Source organism: Camarhynchus parvulus, chromosome Z, assembly GCF_901933205.1.
Source record: "Camarhynchus parvulus chromosome Z, STF_HiC, whole genome shotgun sequence".
Classification (NCBI taxonomy): Eukaryota; Metazoa; Chordata; class Aves; order Passeriformes; family Thraupidae; genus Camarhynchus; species Camarhynchus parvulus.
Window position 1 is genome coordinate 39,147,715 of NC_044601.1, and position 23,276 is coordinate 39,170,990.

Sequence of the window (23,276 nt, forward strand, 5' to 3'; positions counted from 1 at the left end):
ACTATTAGTCATAGAAACTGTGAACTTAAATGTCCACTGAACACAGAGTATTTGTTTACAAAATGTTTTGAGTGTATGTTACTTTTGCATTCAGCAGCAGGCTGAAAGAAGAACACAGGCGGACTCCTAAAGAGAACTTGTCAGTAAAGTCAGGAAACAGGTTATCAACACTTAGCCTGTTCTTATTGTGTCCCTTATCATAATTGACAGTTTGACGTAAAACTGGGTCACATGATTGCCAGGGAGGTATGTAAATGGCTAAGAGGTCACCTTTCACATAAGCTTGCTGGAAAGGAAACACATTTAAAGGAAGTTTCAGTCAGAACAATGACAATATGCAAATGTTAACTTTTATGGGCTCTTCTCAACTAACAGAAGTTATAGCAGTCTCCTATTGCACTTTCCAAAATACAATTCTTCTTTCACTAGCTATCACAGAAACTTGAAATGAATGTTAGTCTTAGCCATTCTTTACATACAAGGCTGCAAAATCTGCTTCAATACTAACCCCTAAAGATCATTCATACTGTGATTAAAGATTGAGCTGTTGGGCTGTGGGTTTTTAATGTATGTGTGATTTCCATACTTAAAACACTGCAGGATAGTTGTTCTTGCAAGGTGCTGTTTAAACTGTGAAGGCAGCTACAGTAAAATCTAGCACTTGGGTATAACTTCACATCAGTATATCTCACAGCTCTGGAAAGTGCAAAACAAAATCAATTTCCTGGCATTCTACAGAAGAGAAGCACTCAGTCTACTTCTTTGCTTGTCTCCAGGTCTGTGTCCACTTCCAAGCTTGTATTCCCTTCCTGTAAAATATCTGAGGTGAATGAGGGAGTTGCACTGCCTCCCAGGAGAGATGCATGCAGTGGGCTTTGTGCTCTTGGCTGCTTCATGAGTGCAGCAGTGGGGATGTATCACAGGCATAAGGGCAGAGCCTAGGATCCAGGGCTAGGAAAATGCCTGGGCTACCTGTGAGGATTCCTCATCTTCTGCAGGGCTGGGCATCCATTTCCACTTCATAATATAGACTCATCCTCTTTCTCTTGTGGTAAAATGAGAGATAAATAAGAAAATCACTGATAATGTTTTGAGGATAGAGGATGTTGTGGTAGTGAGGTTTCTGTGGCTTGCTTTGCTAAAAATCCACAGAACTGTGGACTGAAGGTCAAGTCTGTTCAGCAGTCTTCTAGGGAGGACTTTTCACCATGTCATATGTCAAATCAGGTCATTTATTTTTCATTCATAACATACATTTAGAAAATTAGTAATGTTTTCAGCAGTTATTAGATATATCCTGGGGACCATTTCTTATGGCTCTCTACTGAGGAATGTAAGTTTTCTCAAGTAGTTTCCTGCCTCTCCTCTTCACATATCTTGCAGAGAAACACTTTTAGGATGGCTTATAGGTAAGAATGACTGTGCCTTCTCCTCTCCAGCTGTGGCATGATTTTAGAGGTACCTAAGTTACTCTGAGGAGAATAACTAGACAGAAAGCTTTCAGTATTACTCCAGGTGATATATAGCACTTGAAATACTGTAGTGAAGTACCTTATGTTCTTCCAAAGCTTGGTATTCATGTCATGTCTATGCATCTAAGCTTTCCCTTCTGGGCTATGTGGAAATCCTCCCAGGGCAGCCTCCCACTGCTGCTGTGATCATTCGTCCATCAAAAGGAGCCCAGACTTAGAGAGTTCTATTAAATTCGACAGTATTTTTACCCAGAAGCCACACAACATATGCAAAGGATGCAGATGCAGACTTTGGAAGTGGTATTTCTAAATCTTAGACATGCAGACATCTTTCAATAAGAGTGACTTGGGAGAGGAAGTTTTACATGAGGGAGAGTTTAAAAAAAAAATCCAGGCAGGTTAATTTTTAAAGACAATGGGGCATCTATGTGAGCCAGCTGAGGAATGTGGAGCAGCAGTTCTTTACATTGGAAGGTGTATTTCAATACAACTAATACAGCCCTGGGCTTGTCACAGAGCCAGCTGTCATGCAAACCTGCACCTCTTCCCAGTGCTGCCAGTACTGCGAGCATGGTGCAGTGAACAGCACTACAGTACTAACTGCGAGTCTCATGGAGCATGAACCTTCTTATAAATGTGCATGCACATGCCTACAGATTAGGTATGAAATGCACATGTTGCATTATTTTGTTTGCAGTGTTTGGCTGTATGTGAATTGAAGTACATGTGACTGTATATAATAAGCAGCATGCCATTACTAACATTTATGAAATATGTTTCAAAAACTTTGTGGTGTTTTCTTAATGATAAATTTAACACATAGACTGTATGTGTGGAAGGTTTTCACACAGACTGTGGGAAGAATACAGTGATATAGTGCAGAAGCTAATTTACTAAAATGCAATATATCAATCTCTTGCTCTTTTCCCCAAATGGCAAATGCAATTAGGTTCTATATAACAAGCTAAGTGCTTGCCAGATTTTTGAGGTATAATTAAGTGAATATAATAATTTGGTAATGCTAAGTTTGTGATTTTAGTATATTTTTAATGGTTCTAATCAGCCACAGGGTGTTTATGCATAGATTTTATATTTTGTGAAGAAGTAAAAGAGGGGGATGGGTGGGAAGGTTTAACCTTTCAGTCTTTTGTTTCAGCTGCAAGTGAGTTTTTATAGCTAAGTTAAGAAGCTCTAATATATGCATTTGTAGTGAAGATGATAACATCCTTAAGGATAATAGCAGAAATATGTCTACTGTACATTGAATAACTGGGCTGACATATTATGTTTTCCTTATTAAAATCAAGCTCACGACTCTGTTTTGTATAGTGACTAAATCAAATGTTTACTTACCCGTTTTTTAAAACATGTTTAATATATTATTCACAGTTACCTCTAGCAAACTTTTAAACTGCATGTTTCCTTTTCTGGTTAATTTCATGTGGTTTAGTCATGCTTTTAATGGCCTTTAGAAGGTCCCTTGGAGTTCTTTAGATAACAAACAAGAAACAATCCCTATGAAAACATCAAAGACTAACATTTCCATTTCTCAGACCTTAACAGCAGGAAGCTTATTAGTCTAACAGCCAGACAGGGTCAGGTTTGCAATATTGTCTTGTCCTCAGCATTTGTATTTTTCAGGAAAAGACTGCAATAAATTGTGCTCCTGTGAAAACAGTTTATTGTAGTTTGTTTGCTGTAGCCTGTGCTATCTCAAGAATGTGAACATGGATAGAGAAAACTAAAATGCATTGAATGCAATTAAACTTGGCAACATTATCTTCAGAGTGTCTAATCATATATAATAGTACAGCAATTTATATAAACATGACTATACAGAGGATAAAACATATATTTTCTTCAGAAATCATTTAAGTTCCCTTTCTTAAGCTTAAAAATAAGCAGCATATATTTTCAATAAATCTGCTAACACTATTGGGCAGCTGTTAAATAAACAGATCGGCTGAGGGTTGCTTGAACAATCTGTGAAGGCAGAACTGATGATTTGAGGATCTGGGAAGAATTTGTTTCAGCTAATATTTAGTACATTTGTCTTTATATTAAAATGCAGTAAAGTATTTTAAATTCTACTTTTCTGAGTCTGAACACGATTAGATTATTTTATCACCTCTTGCTAAGTAATACCACTTTCAGTAACACTTGATTAATAAACTTCAGTTACAAAATATCTTTACTCTTCTTAAATGGCTAGATAACAACATACAATTTGTTTAATTTTGGCAAATTTTCTATAAATTGCATGTCTTCTATATTTACCAAAAAGCATGCTAGAAGATGTTGATTATATTTTACCGTACTAAATGCACATTATATAGAGCACTGCTTAAAAAGACAGCATAATTATTTCCTTTCTGAAAGTATTGCACTATTGATTATTAACATTTCCTTTTATTCCAGCTCAGTTTGTAATCTAATAATGGCTAATTGTTATGTGCTACACGCTAGTTACTCTTTTATGCTTTATTAATACAGGATCATATTAAAGTGGCATTATATTAAACAAATCTATAGGTATTTATCTCTCAAAATAAGTTATTTTTCTTTGTTTTATTTTTTAAAGTTACTTATTGGGAAAGTAAGACTTTTGCCATGTACAGTACTAGTTTGCATGTATTCATTTAAGTACTAAAAACTGTAGTATGCTCGATCCATATCTGACTGCTAGGTTTCAATTGACAGCTGAGAATTTGTGACTGGACCATGAATCAAAACGGCAGGCATTTATACCCCAGTGCCAGTGAGGATACATTGGGAATTACTTGGCAAAGGTAACATTTTAATTATTTCCACCCCTACACTGCCTCTAAAAAAGTTGCATAGAGCAGCAATATCTGTTTTAGTGGGCCTCCAGAGTATATGTGACAGCATTATGATCAAAATATGTGTGTAACATTTCTCCTAAACTCATTCAGGTTATCTTTCATGCAAGCTGACTTTAGACGATCCCTTAATGTGACACCTGAAATAACATCATGCTGTCCTGTGCAAAGGGTTTGCGAGCTGAAGGAAATACTGATCCTAGGCTTTAAAAATGTCTTTGCTCTCATATTTTTGGGACCTGATTGTTAAGAGAAAGAAAATGGTGCTTTTAGAGGTATAGATGAGTATAATAATAAATGGCTGAGATGGTGGTAGGTTTTGGGTGAAGAATAACTATATTATTCATAGAGACATTTCTTACCAATAGGCTGGTGTAGGTTTAAGTCACTAACATATACCTGAAGGTAAGATATAAACCATCTTATTTTTCAACTAGATAACAGAAAAGTTAGGAACGATTTACAAAAAAAGTTTCTTTTTCTATGAGCCCACCCTGTCCTCCCCCCAACAAATAAACCAAACAATAAACTTCATTAACCTTTGATATAGTATTAATTTATTAGATTTTACATCTCTTGGTATATAGTGGACTATGATAACAGCAGAAGTTGTTTATCTAAATAGGCATACAAACTAATCAACATAATTTTGATACATCAGTTTTCATCTTTTTCATGTACAGGATTATCTTTGGCACTTAATGACGCTTGTCCATGTAAGGCTTGTAGGTTGGGAGCCTATCAGATGAAGTATTAGCCACTCACTCATGAAATAATTTAAAATATTTTTTAGAAATTTATGTGTACATGAAAATATATGTACTTCTGAATAGTTAGTGTTAGTATGTGTGTGAGTGTAATTTATAGGTACTATACACAAAATGCCTTCGGATGCATTGTGCTGATGGTACTATGGATGGCTAGAAGTTTTGGGACTTTTGAGTATCAACTTGGAAAGGAAATTACTGAATTTAAAAACTGATGCTGTTTACAAATCTGAAGCTTAATTTCTTCTGTATTTGGTTGGGTTTTTTTTTCAATTTATATGAAACAATGTTTTAAATCTGGAAGAATTGTGGCGGTGAAATAAGACCTTGTCATTTCTTTCCTTATGTATTGGAAGGTACAATGGAAAATTAGCTAATGGATTCACCTCATCTTCTCAAGGACTGTGATTCACATTACAAATCCCCATCACACAGTAACTGCCAGAGTTTTCAATGTACTGCCAGGAGTGAATCCAAACTGAGTTTTTATAGCACAGAGGGGATGGTTCATTCTCCCACTACAAAGTGACATTTTTCAGGGCATTGACAGGCCTTAGAAAATTGCATCACAACAACTTATCTAAGAGCATCCTCACGTGGTTTTAATCAGTCATCACTCGAGCCCCCCTTAAAGCAATGCCAGTTACACTGATAGAAGCACTGTCTTAGTGTTTGGTGAATTCTGTTTTTCAGTACCATCATACAACACCCTGGGCATAAATTGTGAAAAGAAAGGAAAGGTGGGGGAAAAGATTTCTATGTGATGATCAAGAAAACGTTGGTGGCAAATGAAAGCCTTCTCCACAATCCATTTGCTGTTACAAACCACACCGCTTTGCAGATCACTCCCAGCACACTGCCTGCCACTGTGGCCCTACCAGCAAACACAAGCACTGCCAGAAGAGCTTGGGCACAAAACCTGCCATGGGCATTTTGTTAGGGGCAGAGGCTATGCCACTCGCTCTTGGATTATGCACAGCCTAGAAGGACAAGGAAGCAAACAGGTCTGCCTAAGCAGATGGCTTTTAGTTGTTGGGTTTTTAAAGGTGACATTCTTCAAATCCCACAGAAATAAGGACCTAAGAAGAGAAATTATACCTGCTCAGGTTAAGGAGCAGTGAGTCTTTCTAACAGTAAAGCCAATGTTAGAAAACAAGAATATATTTCAAAAGTAACTGTCGCATGTGGGCAAAGAAAGATATCCCAATTCAAACAAGTTGCTGCAACTCCAAATGTTTTGATAAATGTTTGATTATGTGATTTCTTTAGATCTGCAGAGCTCAGTTTGATTGTACTCAATCTCATCTTATACATGAGCCTTTTGTGGTAAAGTATACTGATTTTCAGAAGGGTTATTGACCTCAGGCAGGTGAAAAAGTTGGCAGTCCCTCAGTGTTAGCTGCTCTGTCTCTACAGATACCAGGTAGCAGATATGGTCAGGTTGAAAGCTTTGTCGTCAAGTACTGTTGGAGAGCCACACCTTGGAAGTTTGGAAAAGGTGAATGACAAAAACTTTCTGTTATTTCTGTGTGTCTTTGTCTTACTAATAGTTGCCTATCCCACCTCATGGTAGGTACAATGCATAGATTTCAAGTTTGTTTTCTTTTGTTTTATTTCCTTAGAAAATTATGTGTCTGTTGGCATCTAAAAATTCAGGTATAGAACAGTAGTGGTCTGTATGTAAAGACTGAACTTTGCAGAAAAGAGAATATGACTAATACTAAACAAAAAAGGACAAAAAGCCACAAAAACTTAGATCACTGATACACCATTTTCTACAAAACCAGAAGACTTGCAGTGAAAAGTGATAACAAAAAATAGATTAATAGTCTGCATATCTGAGTTAAACATTCTAGTATCTTTAAAGGAAATACTTACATTAAACATTCAGTGAGCATCCTAAAAAAACCAAAATAAAATGGAAAAAACCCCTATCCCAGTTATTTGGTGAAGTATTTAGAAGTAGTAATTTTTACTTTGCTCCTCATACCAAACCATCTACAGCTTTTGTTTGGATTGGTTTGATTTTTTCATTGCTTACTTAGAACATTTAGGGTACATATTCTGTTGTTATATGACTTTTTATATTTATTCATAAATATATTTTTTTTTATGTCTGCTGAACTTTGAACATCGTTTAAACACATCAATAGAAATAAACTCTCCAATACTTTTATGATCATTTAGGTAATTTTTTTGGTGTACATGTGAAGAAGATATTCAAAACCATTAAAAAACACTAAATCCTTATTTTTTTGATAATGGCAGTTCTGTTTTCCTAGAGACAGAAGGCGAGGAAAAGCTGTGAAAATCTGTAAGGCTCATTTAGAAAAATACAGTCTCAGTCACTACGTGAGGGCAAGAGTGTATGCAAAAAGTACACTTAAGAAACAAGCGAGAGTGACAAAAAGTGGGGGTGTGTGTGTGAGGCTGATAGCATGAGTTTGATCCTAAATCTACACCACTCATTACACCACTGATGGTATTTCCAGTATAAATACTCATAAAAGCTGGCATGATGGGTCTCCTAGACCGTGTGGAATGTTTGCAAGTCTTCCACAGACTGTTAGCAACTTTGCATTGCCAAAGTGCACGCTTCAATTCAGCTATCAACAAATGTATTTTTATTTATATTAATTCTCTTAGCAAGCATTCTGCATTAACTGTTTAACATTACCTTTACCCTATGCAGGCAAATGGACTAGGCTAGAATTTCAGGCTTTCATTCTGTTATCTTGACACATCAGCACAGTACAACAGCTGGCTCATTCCTGGAGATGCTGAGGGGAGCACTGTTCTCAGAGTGCTGAATTTCTTTCTCAGCTGTAGCTGTGGGGTATTCAGCATTCCAGGCATCATTCCTCCCCCTCCCACTTCCCACCCTCCCTGCACCACTGTGTATTTATGCTAACAGTACTGATAAGGCAATCAAATGGGGTAATCTGATTCATCAGAGAGAGAAGTCGAAGGGCAATTGAGAATTGGTGCATATTGCTTTTGCAGCACAATATCTTGTACATGATTGGTATTGAGAAAGCATATAGCTAAAATTACACAGCCAGCAGCATGTCTGTCGAAACACATTTTGGCAAACACAGACACCTGTTAGAGCAGTAGTTCCTACATTGTGACCTGTGTCCCTCCCTCATTCCTCTCCCCAGCAATGGTTTGGAATAAAAGTAGCATATTATTACAATTCAAGACCAAAAAGGCTGAAGTTTCCTGGGTGCAAAAATATTCACAGAGAGCAAATCAAATGATTTCTTATCTTTATACATTTAAGTTACTATTTCTAATAGTTTTGCACAACTCTGTAATGTACAATGATGTACAAAACATTGTTTCTTCCCCATCCGGGCAAACATCTTCCTAAGAAACACTTCCTAAGAACACTTCCTAAGAAATTAGTTGTATTCAAGCCAGACTTGCATGCTGCCATCCCACAGGAAATGGGTCAGCAATCCATTAAGATGCCATTAGATAATCTAATTTGGAACTTAATCTCTAAATTAACCATGCTCCATACTTGAAGCATACTTGAGAGAAAGAAAAAAAGTTTATGTTTGAATCGATAGGGGAGCCGAAGCGTGAAGAAGGCTGTTTGTTTTTTCTGTAGCTGTGGTCACGTCTCAAGCCGTCTGGTAACCAGGAGAAACCAGACATGATGTAATTCCAGATTGAACTTGAACTTCAGGGACTTAGAATGGGGGAACAATGGACCATAGGAATCAATAATGTCCATTTTCCACATGATTATGTTTGGAGCTTTAAGTTCAACTTTATGGGGGAAGCAACAAGAGCTGCAGTGTGACCAAAATGAATGAGTTGATCTAGAAGCAAGATGCCAAAATAAAGAAAACAACTTCAGTAATAATTTCTGAGCAGCGCTGCAGATTCCAGCAGAATTAGAAAAGTTCTTGCTCTGCAGTGAACTGGTTGCCTGTTCTGAGATCTCTTTGTTCACTTAGGTGGGACAAACTTAATCTTATGTTTCCTGTCAGATGATTTTTGGCAGCTGCTAGGGAAGGAGGAGCATATTATTGAGAATTCCCAAGTGTAAACTGTATATTTAACCCCTTGGTTACGCCAGCTTTCTACTTCCTTATCATGTTACCTCCAATTGTTTCTTTTAAATCAGTAGAACTGATTTGTTTGGGGTTTATTTTGTTTGGTTTTTTATTTGTTACAGTTAGGATCATCTGCATTATTATTTAGTCATGCTAATTTGATAAACTTGTAGTTACATTTTTTTAAAGTGCTAAGGTAAAAATTCTAACGGTTTGAATGAAAATAGTGATATTTGGGAAAAGAAAAAGGTAGTGCAGGTGTGTAAAGTTTAGTTAGTTTTTCATGGGCACCCCAGTGGACTCTGGTAACCAAGCGCAAGTTCTCCATGGTTTGGCTTGATTTGGTCAGAGCCTCCTTTGTGCAAGTGCATGTTTGAAATCTGCTGTTGGCCCTGTTCCTGCATCAAATTCTCGTACATGGATGGTCCAAAGCACAGCATGGAAATGCACAATTTCTCTGGGCACTCCCACTGTTGTGGGTACTCTTTGTAAGTAATGGGTTCTGTAGCCTCTTCTTGATCTTTGTGTACCTTTTTGTGTTTCACTGCCACAAACAGAAGTTTGCAGGGAATAGAATAAATAGTATTTTTACAGATTTTCCTTTTCCCTCCCATGGGCGTAATTCTTTAACTCCTCTGTCTGCTAGATGGGTGATCTGTGCCTGCTAAACTGCAAAAATCATCCTAAACTAACCTGAGATACACTTCATACATCTCTTGAAACAAGTACTCAACTTGGAGGTGAAATTTGGCAGCTGTTTACCTATGGATGCCAGTTCAGAATGGTAACAGAAGTACTCCTTTAAGTGGATGTTGGAAGGATGGTTATTCCTTTGACAGAAATGCAAAAGTGGAAATTTAACCAGGACACTGAGAGTAGCGAAATTGCATTTCCAAAATTCTTATGATCCAAGTAATTTTAAGTGGTAAAACTCCCTGTATTTGCATGGGCAAGCAAATCTTACTAGAGAGATAGAAGTTCCTTGCTTGGTGGTTTACTACTGTTGCTTCACTCAACATCGACTGAAAGGTATTTCTACCTTTTCCGTCCAAGGACTGGCTTTGCAGGCTCTCCTCTACCTTCTGTAGGCTAGTGAGTTCATGTATGTGGTAGTAAAGCTGCAAGAAGGAAATACTGCTTTAGATGTACTTTCTGAATGGCAAAATACTCTTACAGACTTCTGAAACTGTAAAAGAAAGAAAGTAGTATCTGGTGGAAAATAAGAACATGAAAGACCTCCACATTTATTCAGGTCAGATTAGATTTATTTTTTATTGCATTTAGTTAATTGTTTAACATTATTATGGTCTTTATGTTATTATAACCTCCAAAGTGAACTGTATATACATATAATATAAGCACCACTTTTGGTCCATTCCAGTAATATTTTAATCAGTGGTTCTTGAAACAGCAATTATTATCTTTAAAAGGAAATCATGGCAGAAATCTTGATTGAATTAACATCTGGAAACTGTAATGGAAAGTGTAATGGAGAATGTTAACCCTGTAGTATGCTTGTAGAATTTTCCTTTGCTGTTTTATTGCATTTGAACAGATAAATACATTATACTTCCTGTAGAGAGAAGGAACTGTTGACTGTATAATGTATTTGATAGTCTAGCTATGGTGAAGAGAAAACTGATAGCAGTAGTGAAATCACTTAAAAGTGGGATGCTTCAGGAAGGTGGTCCTGCAACAAAGATGGATCCAAATCTCACAACAGACTCTTATGGTGCTTCTCACGTAATTTTCTTCAAAACTTAGCCTTGAGCAGTTTTTTAGGTCTCACTTCATATTTCAGTGGAAAGGCATTTATATTATAACTTCTGTCAGCAAATGGATAACAGATTTCCTCAGGAGTAGTAAGCTGGAGTGTGGGGTAGACCTGCTTTATTCCACTCATATACAAAGATTTCTTATCTGAAGAAGCAGTCATGTGGGCATCCTGTTAACTTCTACAAGTACAACCTTGCCTCTGTTCTTGGCAATGGAAAGAATTTTGGCTTCCCTGGTTGAGGCACGTAGCGGACAAAGGCGGAGTGTTGCCTCTGGTTTTGTGAAACCAAGTGCTGAATTTTAACTCACAGCAACTGCTGGATGGTATGGTGAAGGGAAAGGTGTTCCTCCATTTCCTGCTCATGTGGGCACCCAGACAGAGGTTGCTTTGCAGCCCTAAGTATCTGTCACTCCTGCTAGGATGTTCTGCAAAAAAGAAGCAGTGGATGGTTTCCATGGCAGAAGCTAAGCTCTGCGATACTCAGAGAGGTCCTTTCTTAGTAGGCTGGAGAAGTCTAACAGGGGGACCTTGCTCTTCTGGGCAGTTAGCCTTGCTTGGCTTCATACTGGGGCAAGTGCTGGGGAACTACAAAGCAGAGTGTGGCTATCTATCATAGGATAGATGAAAGTGTGGCTATCTATCATAGGATAGATGAAAGTCCAACTAAATTTGCCATAAGTGTAAAGGGAGTCATGGGAATATTGGATAGACAGCCACATGCATGTAGCTCAGCAGAGCCTGTGTTGTTTGTTTGGTTATTCACAGTTATGTCACAGCTGTTCTTGGAGCTCTGTGCTGTGACTAGGGCTGTTTTCCTCAGTAGATTTAATTCAGTTTTTTTCCTTTGTCTGCAGTAAGCCCCTGATGGCGGTACCTGGGCTGGGGTGGCCCAAGATAGAGTTACATCTACTTGCAGTATGATAATGTTATTTTCTAAACTACAACCAGAACTCATCAAGCCTCAAAAAGAATGTCTTAGGTAGTGCCAGCAAACAGAGGGAATGGGCCAGTGCAGCCAGACTCTGCCCAGTGTGTGTGCTTAGACCAGGACTTCAACCACCTCCAGAGGTGGGGAAGGGGTGGCTGTCCCAGCCCTGCAGGCAGATAGCGTGTGGCTGCCTTGGTCCCCCAGGTGCTCTGCTGCCTGCACTCCATCTCTGGCAGAAGGCTTGGCGTGAGGTTTGAGACAAGGGGCTTTGAAACTCCTGTGGGATATGCACAGTGTTAACATGGATGATGTATTACTCCCTCAGGATTCATAAGTAGTACTGACAAATGTCTTGCAGTCTGCATTTTTTTCATGGTCATAATACGAGGTGGGAGGCTTGAAAGGTTTAAATAAACACCTATATTAAACTGTTAAGTCATATGGCAACAATGGTCATTCATATTAGGAACTTGCTACAACTTATTTTTATTGAGCAGTTTCCATAAAAATCAAGATCTCTGCCTGGTATTTGAAATATCAGATAAAAATTTCGCTGCAAATACTAATTTGCTTTGTTGGCACTGAACTGTTTCCTTCACCCACTGTAGTCACTAGAGGGCTGGCAACTTTAAAACAAAGCAAAAAGTCAAAACTGTATTTATTCAATCATTGAAATGCACTATAAATCTTCAGAAAGATAACCTGGAGCCTGTGTGTTTAGCCTTTGCCACAAAAAATTTTAAATAGAGTGTTGACCTCAAACAAAATTTATATTCTTTGAGTTAGTGCTGTATTTTTTGAAGTCACTAAACACTGTAAACTGTATCCCACGTAACAGGACAGCAAAGAACTGTGCATTGTAAAACATATATTCAGACAGATCCCAAGCAAACAAATCTGAGTGGGTCTTTATTTTTTATTACTAGTTCTTATTTTTATAAATCCACATGCTTGGAAGCAATTTGCTTTCTGTCAATTATTTCAGAATTTACTTCTTAGCGTCACTGAAATCCAAGGAGAAAGGGACAAAAAACGCATTTTAAAACAAATTGTGAAGGAAGATGAAGAATAAATTGAAACAATTAAGCCACTTAAATGAAATGCTGGTATTGAATTTTTATTTTCTTTTTGGAACACATTCTTTTCATTATATCATCTTGGAAAAATCTTTCATGCATAACAAGGTTTAAGTTTTTGTGAGTGCTTCAAGATTTGTGATCTAACTGTGATTTTCAAATTTCAAAAGGGTTTTTATTTTCCTCCAATACCAGATTTTTTGGTAGTAGTCAATAGAATTAAAACTACCAAAAAAAATGAAACATATTAGCTGATCTTAAATTTTTGAAAACAGCAATTTTAAAAAAAGATTTTCTGAAAAGTTAGGACTCTGCAGGTATTAACACTCTTAGGTGTTCTTTGAGAATATACCCAACTAAAGAAAAAAAACCAACAGCCTTATTGAAAAGTATTTGTACTTCAGACATTGAAAGCATTAAGATATTGACATTTATTGTATTTTCTTCATGAAATAAGATTAGTCCTTCTCCTTTGGGAGTATGGCTGTTATTAAGACAAGCAGGTCAGGAACTATTTCCACTTTTTTTTTGTGTGTGTAAAACATAGCACCTGAAATTAATTGCTAGGAGTTAAAATGGTGAATTAGCAAGCTTAGAGAGGTAAGTATTTTCAAACAGAAGTAAATTAAAGAAGCCGTTTGTATTTTTTTAATGCAAAAGCTATGAGAATTTACAAAATGAGTTGACCACTTTTCAGCAACTGAAATGATCACAAAAGGCTGCTAAATGAAATGTAATTATGAACATTGGAAATAGATAAATGTCATGAACATTGGAAATAGATAAAAAAGGTCAATTTTCTTCTTTATACCTGATGCCATAAAAGTGCATCTGCTTGTCCAGGGAGAGAGCTGTGAAGGAATGGGCCAAAAGATATAAAAGGAAGAAAACTTTTTGCCTCCACCATACACAAGTTGAAGGGCTTCAGATGTGCTATCAGGAAGCTCGTTAGCCTAATCCCAGAGTATAATTCGAAATAAGCCCTTATGTTTGAGATAAACACTGGAAAAGCTCAATACAATGAAGTGCAGAGGAAGGGTGGGTTTGCATGCTATATGTCCAGTGCTGGTATTAGCTCTTTGTCAGTGATTCTGACTTGATGCTGTTTTTCTTCTGAATAAATGTGACAAAACTTTCTCTGAAGTCACAGAAGCATATAGCTTAGGATAGTTTGGTTTGGACTTCTGGGTTGCCAGAACCACATCTAAGGAAAGGGCTGCTCAGGCTACTGGGTACTGAACACAGCAGATGAGACCCATCTTTGAGTATCTATCTTGCAAGTACTACTGATTGGTGCCTGGCGAACCTGTGAATGCCATTGGGACTTCAGCTCCTTAGTGACAGAGCTCTTTTAAAATGATGACTTAAGTTCCTAGTCATTGAATCGTTCTTGAAAATACTTTTTTTCTCAGAGGCTTGTTTTAAAAAATATGTTACTTGCTGTTACCCTCAACTCGTGGCTACCCTTAGCTGCAAGTGTTTAGATGATTGGATCCTGTGTTAACTGGTGTTTCTGAAACTGACATTCTTAGGGAAAATTTTTTTAAAAGCAGTTTTTTTGAACATAAAATCCTCTGTTTTTATGGACATCCTTATATCTCAGAGGCCTATTTTGGAATGGTGACAAAATAAACTGATGTGTGTAAGAGTGGAGGAAATCTCACAGGATGCTGAACCACTGAATCTTCATGCTGTGTTCTTGAAAAAAGAACACCTGTACCCTGTGGTATATTTCACTAGCTCTTAAATGATATCCATTACTCTATGTAATGTCATTTGTATGGTTTAGTTGTGTCTGCTCTATATATTTGTATATGACATTTTTGGGGGTTTTCATAAACAAACAGGCCTCTTAGTGTAACTCAGGAGTCATACAACTTGCTACTGAGTTCAACATAATTAATTTTTTTTGAAACAACTCATACTTCCACAAAGAAAACTAGGAAGTAGAATCTCAAGTTACATTCACAAATTTTCTTTCCAGCTTTATCTTAAGTAGTGCTATTATTAATGAATATTAGCTGGACCTTGATTCAAATTCATTGTATACATGTTTAATATATGTTTTTTTTTCTCTCTCTCTTTCCCTCCTTGTCTCTTTCCCCTTTTCAACAGTCCTGGTACCTGGGCTAGCTTGGTTCCTTTCCAAGTATCAAATAGGACACCGATCCTGCCGACAAATGTCCCAAATTATGGTTTGAACATAATTGGAGAGCCTTTCCTTCAAGCAGAAACAAGCAACTGAGGGAAAAAAATTAAAAGCAAAATTAAAAAAAAAAAAGGAAAAAGGAAAAAGAAAAGAAGACAGTATGAGAAAAGAACCTGAAGAAAGAAGAACAAAAATAGACCAGCAATTGCAGCTCTTACAATCACTAATTCTCTTATGGTTGAAACTGAAATGATATACAAAGGGTCGATGATATTTCACTGATGAGTAGAATGCAACTCCTCCTAAGTAGCCTTTGTTATATGAAGTCCGCTGGGAAATAGATGTTCTGTCTCTGACAATATATTTTAACTGACTTTCTAGATGCCTTAATATTTGCATGATAAGCTAGTTCTGTTGGTTTAGTATTCTTGTTGTTTACGCATGAGATCACTATTCCTGGTTATCTCACAAAACAAAGGCTAGGCAGCGACAGCAGAGCTGCAGGAGGACAGGGGCCGCGAGCCAGACATTTTCTCAACAGTCTGATTTCTAAATGTTTTAAAAATAAGCTCTGTAGCCTTTAGTTATCAGTATGGATTTATTAAACTTTGGCCCTTAATTCAGCCTTTTTCTAGTGTGTTATGCAGTTTGAAATTTTCAATCAGTATGAACACACAGGCTCTATGGAAGAAATGCCTCTACACAGGTAAAAGTATTATCTTCTCATGCAACAGTAAAAAAAGAAAAAAAGTGACGTTTTCCCCAGTAAAGAAACACTTACAGAGGCAAGTGCAATTTAAAAATCATATCTAAGAGGTCATCACTATAAGTCCTTCAGCCCTTGGACTCTAAATTGAGGGGATTAAAAATAAAAAATTACTTTGAACAAACTTATGTTTCCCCTCGGTTTTTGAGGGCATTAAAAGGCATTAAGTCAAGACAAATCACGTCCTTGAGAATAAGAAATCAATGGAAACACAGCACTTATGTTGGTTTAGCTGCTGCCTCCACAGAGGGGTAGGATTTATTTATTTAAACTTACTTGTTGCATCAAGAACCCATAGGGTTTACATGTTTCTGTAAAATCTACATCATAGAGACAAAGACATAGGCAAATCCATGTCACAAGGGCAAAGCTTACCGTTTACAAACTGGTAATACCAGGATGGGGATATGTTGTATTTAAATAATGCACTCTTAATGTAAGTCTAATTACAGGGTGCTGTAAACTTGCATGGTGCTTTCAGAAGTTAGCCTTGTTCAACAATTTTCACATATTGACAGAAATATAATGTGCATGGGCAGACATTTTGCCTCTATGTCTCTTTAAAAATTTAAAATACTCTTTCCAGTAATCCTAATTTGCACGAAGATATAATGTCCACATTACGTGCCTTGCCTTGAAATCTAAAAAATGGAAAAAAAGAAAAAAAGAAAAAAAAACTACAAAAAAATTGACATCACTACACTTGTTTTGCTGCATTTATTATAATTTTAAATCTTTACCATTTTTATGACAAAATATTTTGTACTCCAGATGCGAAAAATGTGTGACATCATGGATTTTTTAGACAGTTATACCTTTATCTCACATTTATAGAGCATATCATGGCTGTGTATAGTTGCCGCTTAAGAATTGTAATCGACCAGCAATATTTTCAGTATTTTGGTGTTTTTTCTATTAACCTTTCATGTTTTTCATCTTCCAATTAATATTGGGGGGAGGGGATACAAATTTATACGAATTATGCAATACCAAGTTTTGCCTATGTAGGTAGTGCTTTTAGCTGTATTGGTTATTATAGGTAAGTACACAGATTTAAAAAAAAAAAATAATGTATGCTTTTTTTGTTTGTTTTAATTGACCAAAGTGGGTACTGCTATTTTTGCAGTGTGATGAGGTCCTTTTCTGTACTGAGAGGTGGACAGGGGATTTTTTTTTATACATACATATATATATATTCTGGGGTGGGGGGGGAGGATTTTTAACACTTTACAGTGTAGCTGTGAAGCAGTGCACCCTTAGCCAGGCAAGGGCTGCAAAGCAACTGTTCTGCCTACTGTGACAAACTTTCAAATAGGTTCCCTCTTTTTAACTTCCCACCTGGGGTGCAAGCTGAAATCATTTCTGGATTTAAAAAATAAATAATGAATTCTGTTGGAGGCAGACTTGACTTGAGGAAATTGTTTTACTTCAAGGTTTTTTTCATGAGAAAGACAGATGGAGAAAGAGGTCAAGACCCACAGTGAGATGAAGTCTTTTCCATTCTGGCAAATATAATGCATCCTGAAGTGTTCATGTTAGAAAATGTTTTTAGCTCAGAATGACAACGACGTTTGCTTTGTCTAGGAAATGCAAGTACAGGGCCAAAATCTTTGCTGGCATAATTCCACTGACTCCAGTGGACTCTGGAGCTGCTCAAGCAGAGAATTTGCCCCCCTTATTCTGCTTGACTTTTTTCCTGTACATATTTTTTTTTATATTCCACTCCTCTCTTGCCCTGCCAATTCAAATTCAGCATTTGAATTACAATTTCCAGCCTGGTTGGGCTATGTCAGAAGTTTGCAGTCTTCTCATAGAGATCAGATGGAGACCTCTGGGGAGTAGTGGAGAAGGAATTTCTTTACGCAAGGAATTAGACCATGGTGGAAATAAAAGTGTGTTTCCAGTAAGATCTCATTTTGCAGACCAGGTATGGGCCTGTTGCTGGTGATCTCTTACACACAGGGGATTTCTGCAATGTATGGCTCAACACAGGGTGAAGCTTTCTTTAAAGTACAGTCTTCTGCTAGGGTGAAAGCAGAGGAGCATATAGTCATGTGGAAATTCATCCCTTTGCAGTTGTCTCTGCGTTTTGGAGGTTTTCCTACCCTGGAGCAGTGCCAGAGGCACAACTCCAGCAGCAGCCACCCCAGTGAGCTCTGGTCAGGGCGTACCACCGTCAGTCCCTTCTGCCTTCAGCTGTGGTTAAGAGCAGTAGTGGTGCCACATCCCCATGTCTCCAGGAGGACTGAATGTGTAGGCAGAGCTTGAATGGCTACAGAGGTGGGAATTGTAGGAAAATGAACCTTTGAGATTTAGCTAAACTGGAAAAAAAAAAAAAAAAAAAGAAACAGATAAGACACAGACACAAAAAGAAACATGGGGCTCTTTGGTTCTCTTTCAGAACCCTTCAGTAAGTAAATTTGTTTGCCAAGCACATGGCAAAGTCTGCTAGACCCAATCACAATGTGCCTCAGGCCTTGGCCTGGTAAAACAAAGTATGTGTTGTCCTTTGCACATGTCATGATACAGAGCAGTCTGGGAGCAGAGCTGTGCTGAGGGCATATCCTTGATTAGTTCTGTTAAAAAGGTGTTCCCTGGAAGCTTTTAATACCACACTGGTGCAAAACTGGAACAAGTTCAGGCTTCAACATGAAATATCCAGAATGGTAATTGCCTTTTGTAGTAAGAAAGATGTCCTTAACAGAGTTTTTTTTAATCGGGCCTCCTGTATGAAAAAATCTGAGCTAAAGATGCAATATTTTAGAGAAGTAAACTCCATCTTTAAACTGGGTTATTCAGCAGCTGTGGGTTTTTGTCACCTGCCTCTCTAATAGAAAAGCCTGCTTGGAAGTTAATGAGACTTTCATTTACTGTATGCTTGGTTTTAGTTTGGCTTTGTTGGTTGGTTTTTTTTTTAAGCTCAGCAGTCAAAAGATTAAGATAAGATTGAGAACTCAAATCCAGTCTCTGGCCTCCTCCTTCACCAGGAAGTGTATTCTGACTAAATTGAGCCACCCCGTTCTATGTGCACTGTTCTGCCTTTATTAAGTTGCTTTGCAGCCCTGGCCTCATGGCTGTGCCACTGAAGTGTGTTTCCCCTGGAGTGACATGAACGCTTGAGGCTTGACTAAGGAAAAAAAAGGCAGTGAAGGAGACTGTACATAAAGACATGGCAAAAATATTAATTATAGCAATATAGTTGTGGGGTGATGTTCAGGTGGGCAGCTCCATTGAAAATATGTGAATGAGTTTGTGAAGCTGCAAGTAGCAAGAAGAAAGGATGATCTTCTGACTAAACCGCCTACCTTGTAGACAGTAATTTGTACACTGTATAGTTTTGTTAAGAATTTTTTTTTAATTAAAATACCCTTGTTTGTAAAGCTAACTTTTTAACAATTATAATGGAAATGCGTTTCCATTTTTAAACAAGAATATTCTTTGTTTAGAAACTGGACTTGGGTTAAAACTCTCCAGTTTCTTAATTTATGTATTAAAAAAAAAATCTGTCCATGTTAGGAGTTATTTCGCATATTCCTGTGCTTGAAAAGCATAGGTTACTAATCCTTTAAAAATGTAAATGGAGAAAATTATATTTTATGAAGGTTATTTTGTTGTATTTAGTATTGGAAAAGTTGGTTTTCAGAGCATTTCAAAATGTTGGAAGCACCACTGTCTTTTTTTAGTAGTATATATGGCCTTTAGCAAAAGTTTTTGTGATTGTTACATGATGGTATTTAAGATTAGGTTCACAGAGCTATTCAGGATAGGCAGAGAGCTAAAACAGTACTTAAGTCTCACACAGCTGTGTCCTCAGGGAGCAGAATTTTGGATTTGCAACTTGTAGCTTCATAAGGACTTAATGAAAGAGATTGCACAAAGACATCTGTGACACCGGAGTGTGTTCTATACCTAAACCTAAATTATATGTACTGTGTGAGATTATGAAGGCTGCAGAAAGTTTTCCCATATTCAGTGTACAGTTTTCACTTTTAATGAAAACACTCTCTAATGTTGCTGGCAGTAAGGCCCCAAGCATGACATCCTTTATAGTTTACATGATCCTGTCAAGGTCTTTTGTTAACGTTAACCAGCTGTATGCTCCTGGATTTTTTTATTTGGTTTCTATAGGAAACTTTAAAGAAAAAAAAAAGAGAGTAAAATCCCACGCCAGCTAATCAAGTTAAACAGGAAAGGCTCAAAGCTGAATGCTCTTCTCCATGCTGAAGGAGCCGAAAACCGCCTCCTTCTTATTTGCACTTTCTGCTAGTTCCCCTGTTTTATTAATTCCTCAAAATTGTGTGGGTGTGGTGGAGCACTGCAGTTGGAGGATAACATGGACCACTGATTTTGCCCTTTAACCCTGCACAATGACCTTTGCATCAGCCAAACTTATTGCCATGACAACTCTTTGTACTGTTTCCATGCCACAGCTCTGTTGGTCATGTTGTCAATAGTAAAGGGGACAAGTTGGAGACGGTCAATTTTTACATTTTTTTTTGTTGCAATTTTTTCTTCAATGGTTGTAAGTAGTTGTTTGGTTTTTTTTTCTTTATGATAAAAGGGTTCACTAGTTAGTACTCTTTAGAAATATCTGTGTGTTGCAATTCAGATGTATGTTGAATTTGTGAAAAGGGCTTCAGTGCCACTAGCATCATGAATAGAATAAGCCTTTGATACTTTCATTGCATGATACCGTAACAGTAAAACAAAAGGTGGCCTAAATAAATGGAGAGCAGTGTGAGCTAGTGACACTAAAGCTAGTCTTTGTATTACTGTATTTTTGACAGAATGATTTTGAAAACTGTGCTACAGGGACTGATGTGGCAAATGTATCTCTATATGCAGAAGGAAGTTTTTTAAGAAGTATGGCTTATTATGCATTTTTCATTGAGGGCATTGAAGTTGCATGGACTGATAGAAGTTGATGCAAAATGAGAAAGAAACAAAAACCAGCAAAATGTTTACCAAAAACTCAAACAAATGAGCAGTGCCTGTTCAATTTCACAGTCTCTGTTGAGTTCAGTTGTAAATATGTTTCAGAGAACATTTTCTTCAAAAATAATCTCTACAACATTGTAGAATGTGAGGGGTTCCTCAATCCCAGGCATAGGCTTCTCAAGAGCTGCATTAGATTATGTCTTCATCAAGCTGTTAATTTGCGCTTATATCATATAGAACTTTTAGTAATCTGGGAAGAGGCACCCCATCTCAATGATATTTCTCTGAGAAAACTTTTGTAGGGCTGTGTGTTTCTTTAGATACATTTAGTACAACTGTAGGTGACAAGTAGTCAGTTATTGCTTGCTAGCTACATACCAGGGTTGATCCATTTTAAAACTTTTGGCATTTTTTCCCATACTGTAGGCCATAAATCCTGAAGGTTACATTTTAATTAAAAAGAAGGTGCGTGCAGAGTCTTTGTGTAATGAACCTTCACTAGTAGGATGCATTACAGTACAGCTACTTAATTTTGGAATTAGAGCCCTCTGGCATCAGATCTGATTTTAGCCTGAGTGTTAACAAAGGTTTTTATTGTGCCTGGTTGGAGGATAAAGTGTTCTTTCTGGTACTTTCTTTTTTTTAGGTTACAAATGAACTCAACTGCCACAAGTTTTAAACTGGTGTAAATCAAGCTTGACTTAATGTGATTGTTACTGTTATATCCAGCCTATACTGCTAGCAGCTGCTCATACTGCAGTCAATTACTGGAAGCGGATATATTTCCTATGCAAAAACTGTTTAAACAATAAAAATGAGCTATGCTACAGACATGGCCTTATGTTTTCATTTCTGTCTCTCAAAAAGTCATAATTGGGAATATCTTAGAAACAAACCTAAAATCTTGTAGCCTGATAGCACAGCAAAACTCATGGAAATCTGTGTATACCTAGTTTAGATTTAACATATTTGTTTGCACACATTTGGGCTTAACTTACTTACACTGAAAATGGAGGAAAAGAAGAGAAAAAGGAGATGCAATCAGGTAATCAGCTCAATTTAAATTTTACATTTAGTTTTTATCATATTCAACCAACCCTAGTAATTATACAGGTGATCTTGATGCTAAACCAATTTTTTTCTTTTATATATTCTTCAGAAATATTTGTAGCTCTGTAGCCTATTATGGTATAACTATATAGATTTGTGCTAGTACTTTCCTATCCTGTTTGACAGAAAGACAAACTACATTCCTAGGCCCATATCCTATCTTCCTTCTTCTGAGAACGAAGGTCAAAACACTGTCCCATAAACAGCTAGCAAGGAAGGGAGGTTTCTGAAGACGATAGAACCAAAAGGGGGAATTACCTCAACACCCGTGTTTCTAATTGGGGATTCTTGTCAATTATGCTAATTTTCTAAACTTATAAAACTGTATTTCCTGTGTGTCAGGTGTGCATTTTCAGCATATTTTTGGCACGAAATTCAGCATGTTGCACACCTGAGGGAGCCCTTCATAAAAGGTAACTGCATTTTTATCACCTAATTGTATCTAGCTCATTATTTCAGGGACCAGAAAAAGGCATCAATCTGAACTGCATCTCCTGTGATGTAAAATTAGGCATGATAGCAGGAGGTTAGGAGACCTCTGTTTTGTGTTTATGTTATTGATTTGTGACAGACAGTCAATCCTTGATTTCTTAACCATCTTCATGATTACATTTTTGTTGAATAAAAACAGGAAGATTCAATCTTCCCAAAATTCTTCCTGAAACCAGGAATCTTTATGTAAGGTCAAGATCTTTCAACTCCACAAAAGAACTATTTTTCGTAAGCGTGAATCAGATGTACATATAGGATGTTTCATTCAGTTCATGTTCTGGGAAATAGAAAGTTTTCTTCTCAAACCACCAGCATTCCATAAATCAGTACCAATATTTAACAAGTAACATGAATATGGTCAAATTACTTGTGGAATAAGAGTGTAAACCTTTAAACTGGATTATATATAAATAATAAAATTTTGTCTCACAGTGAAGAGAAACAGCTCTCCATATACTTAGATGAAAGTATTCTTCAGTTTCTAGAGCATAAGTTTTATCCAGCTGCAACCAATAGTGTGAAAAAATATAATTTTTTTAAAAATTTTTCCCTACTGGTTTGTTAACACAATGACCATTGGTTTATTAAATGCACTCATTTTTTTCTGTGAGAGGCCCTTTTCTGTGTGTGTGTCTTTCCAAAACAAATTGTCAGGCATGAAAATTAAGGAAATTCAAATGATTTTTCCGGTTGGGGTTTCATTGAGTGATGCCATTTGGCCATGATTTGAAGACTATATTAAGGCCCTCGGGTTCCATGTTTAAAGCTCCAAACCAGAAAACTTTCGTGAATAGTACAGAGACAGTTAAGTTTGGCCTCCTCTTTCTGACAAAAACCTGCCCTACTTCTCCAGCCACTCTTCAGCTGACTGCAAAGCAGGCTGCTGATGAAGTG

General features: G+C 37.1%; 1 protein-coding gene across 6 annotated transcripts in view; it reads left to right on the forward strand.

Annotated features, from left to right (window-relative positions):
• NFIB (nuclear factor I B) overlaps window positions 1–21,609 on the forward strand; it is a 168,230-nt gene extending 146,621 nt beyond the window's left edge. For 4 of the 6 annotated variants that reach the window (XM_030969259.1, XM_030969260.1, XM_030969261.1 and 1 more), the window contains one exon: window positions 15,043–21,609. In XM_030969259.1, the coding sequence (XP_030825119.1) occupies window positions 15,043–15,060 (18 nt within the window). In that variant the 3' untranslated portion in view covers window positions 15,061–21,609. Of the gene's footprint in view, window positions 1–4,172; window positions 4,262–15,042 lie in introns of all 6 variants that reach the window. The other 2 variants (XM_030969257.1, XM_030969258.1) reach the window with 1 other exon arrangement.
• Window positions 21,610–23,276: the final 1,667 nt, after the last annotated feature.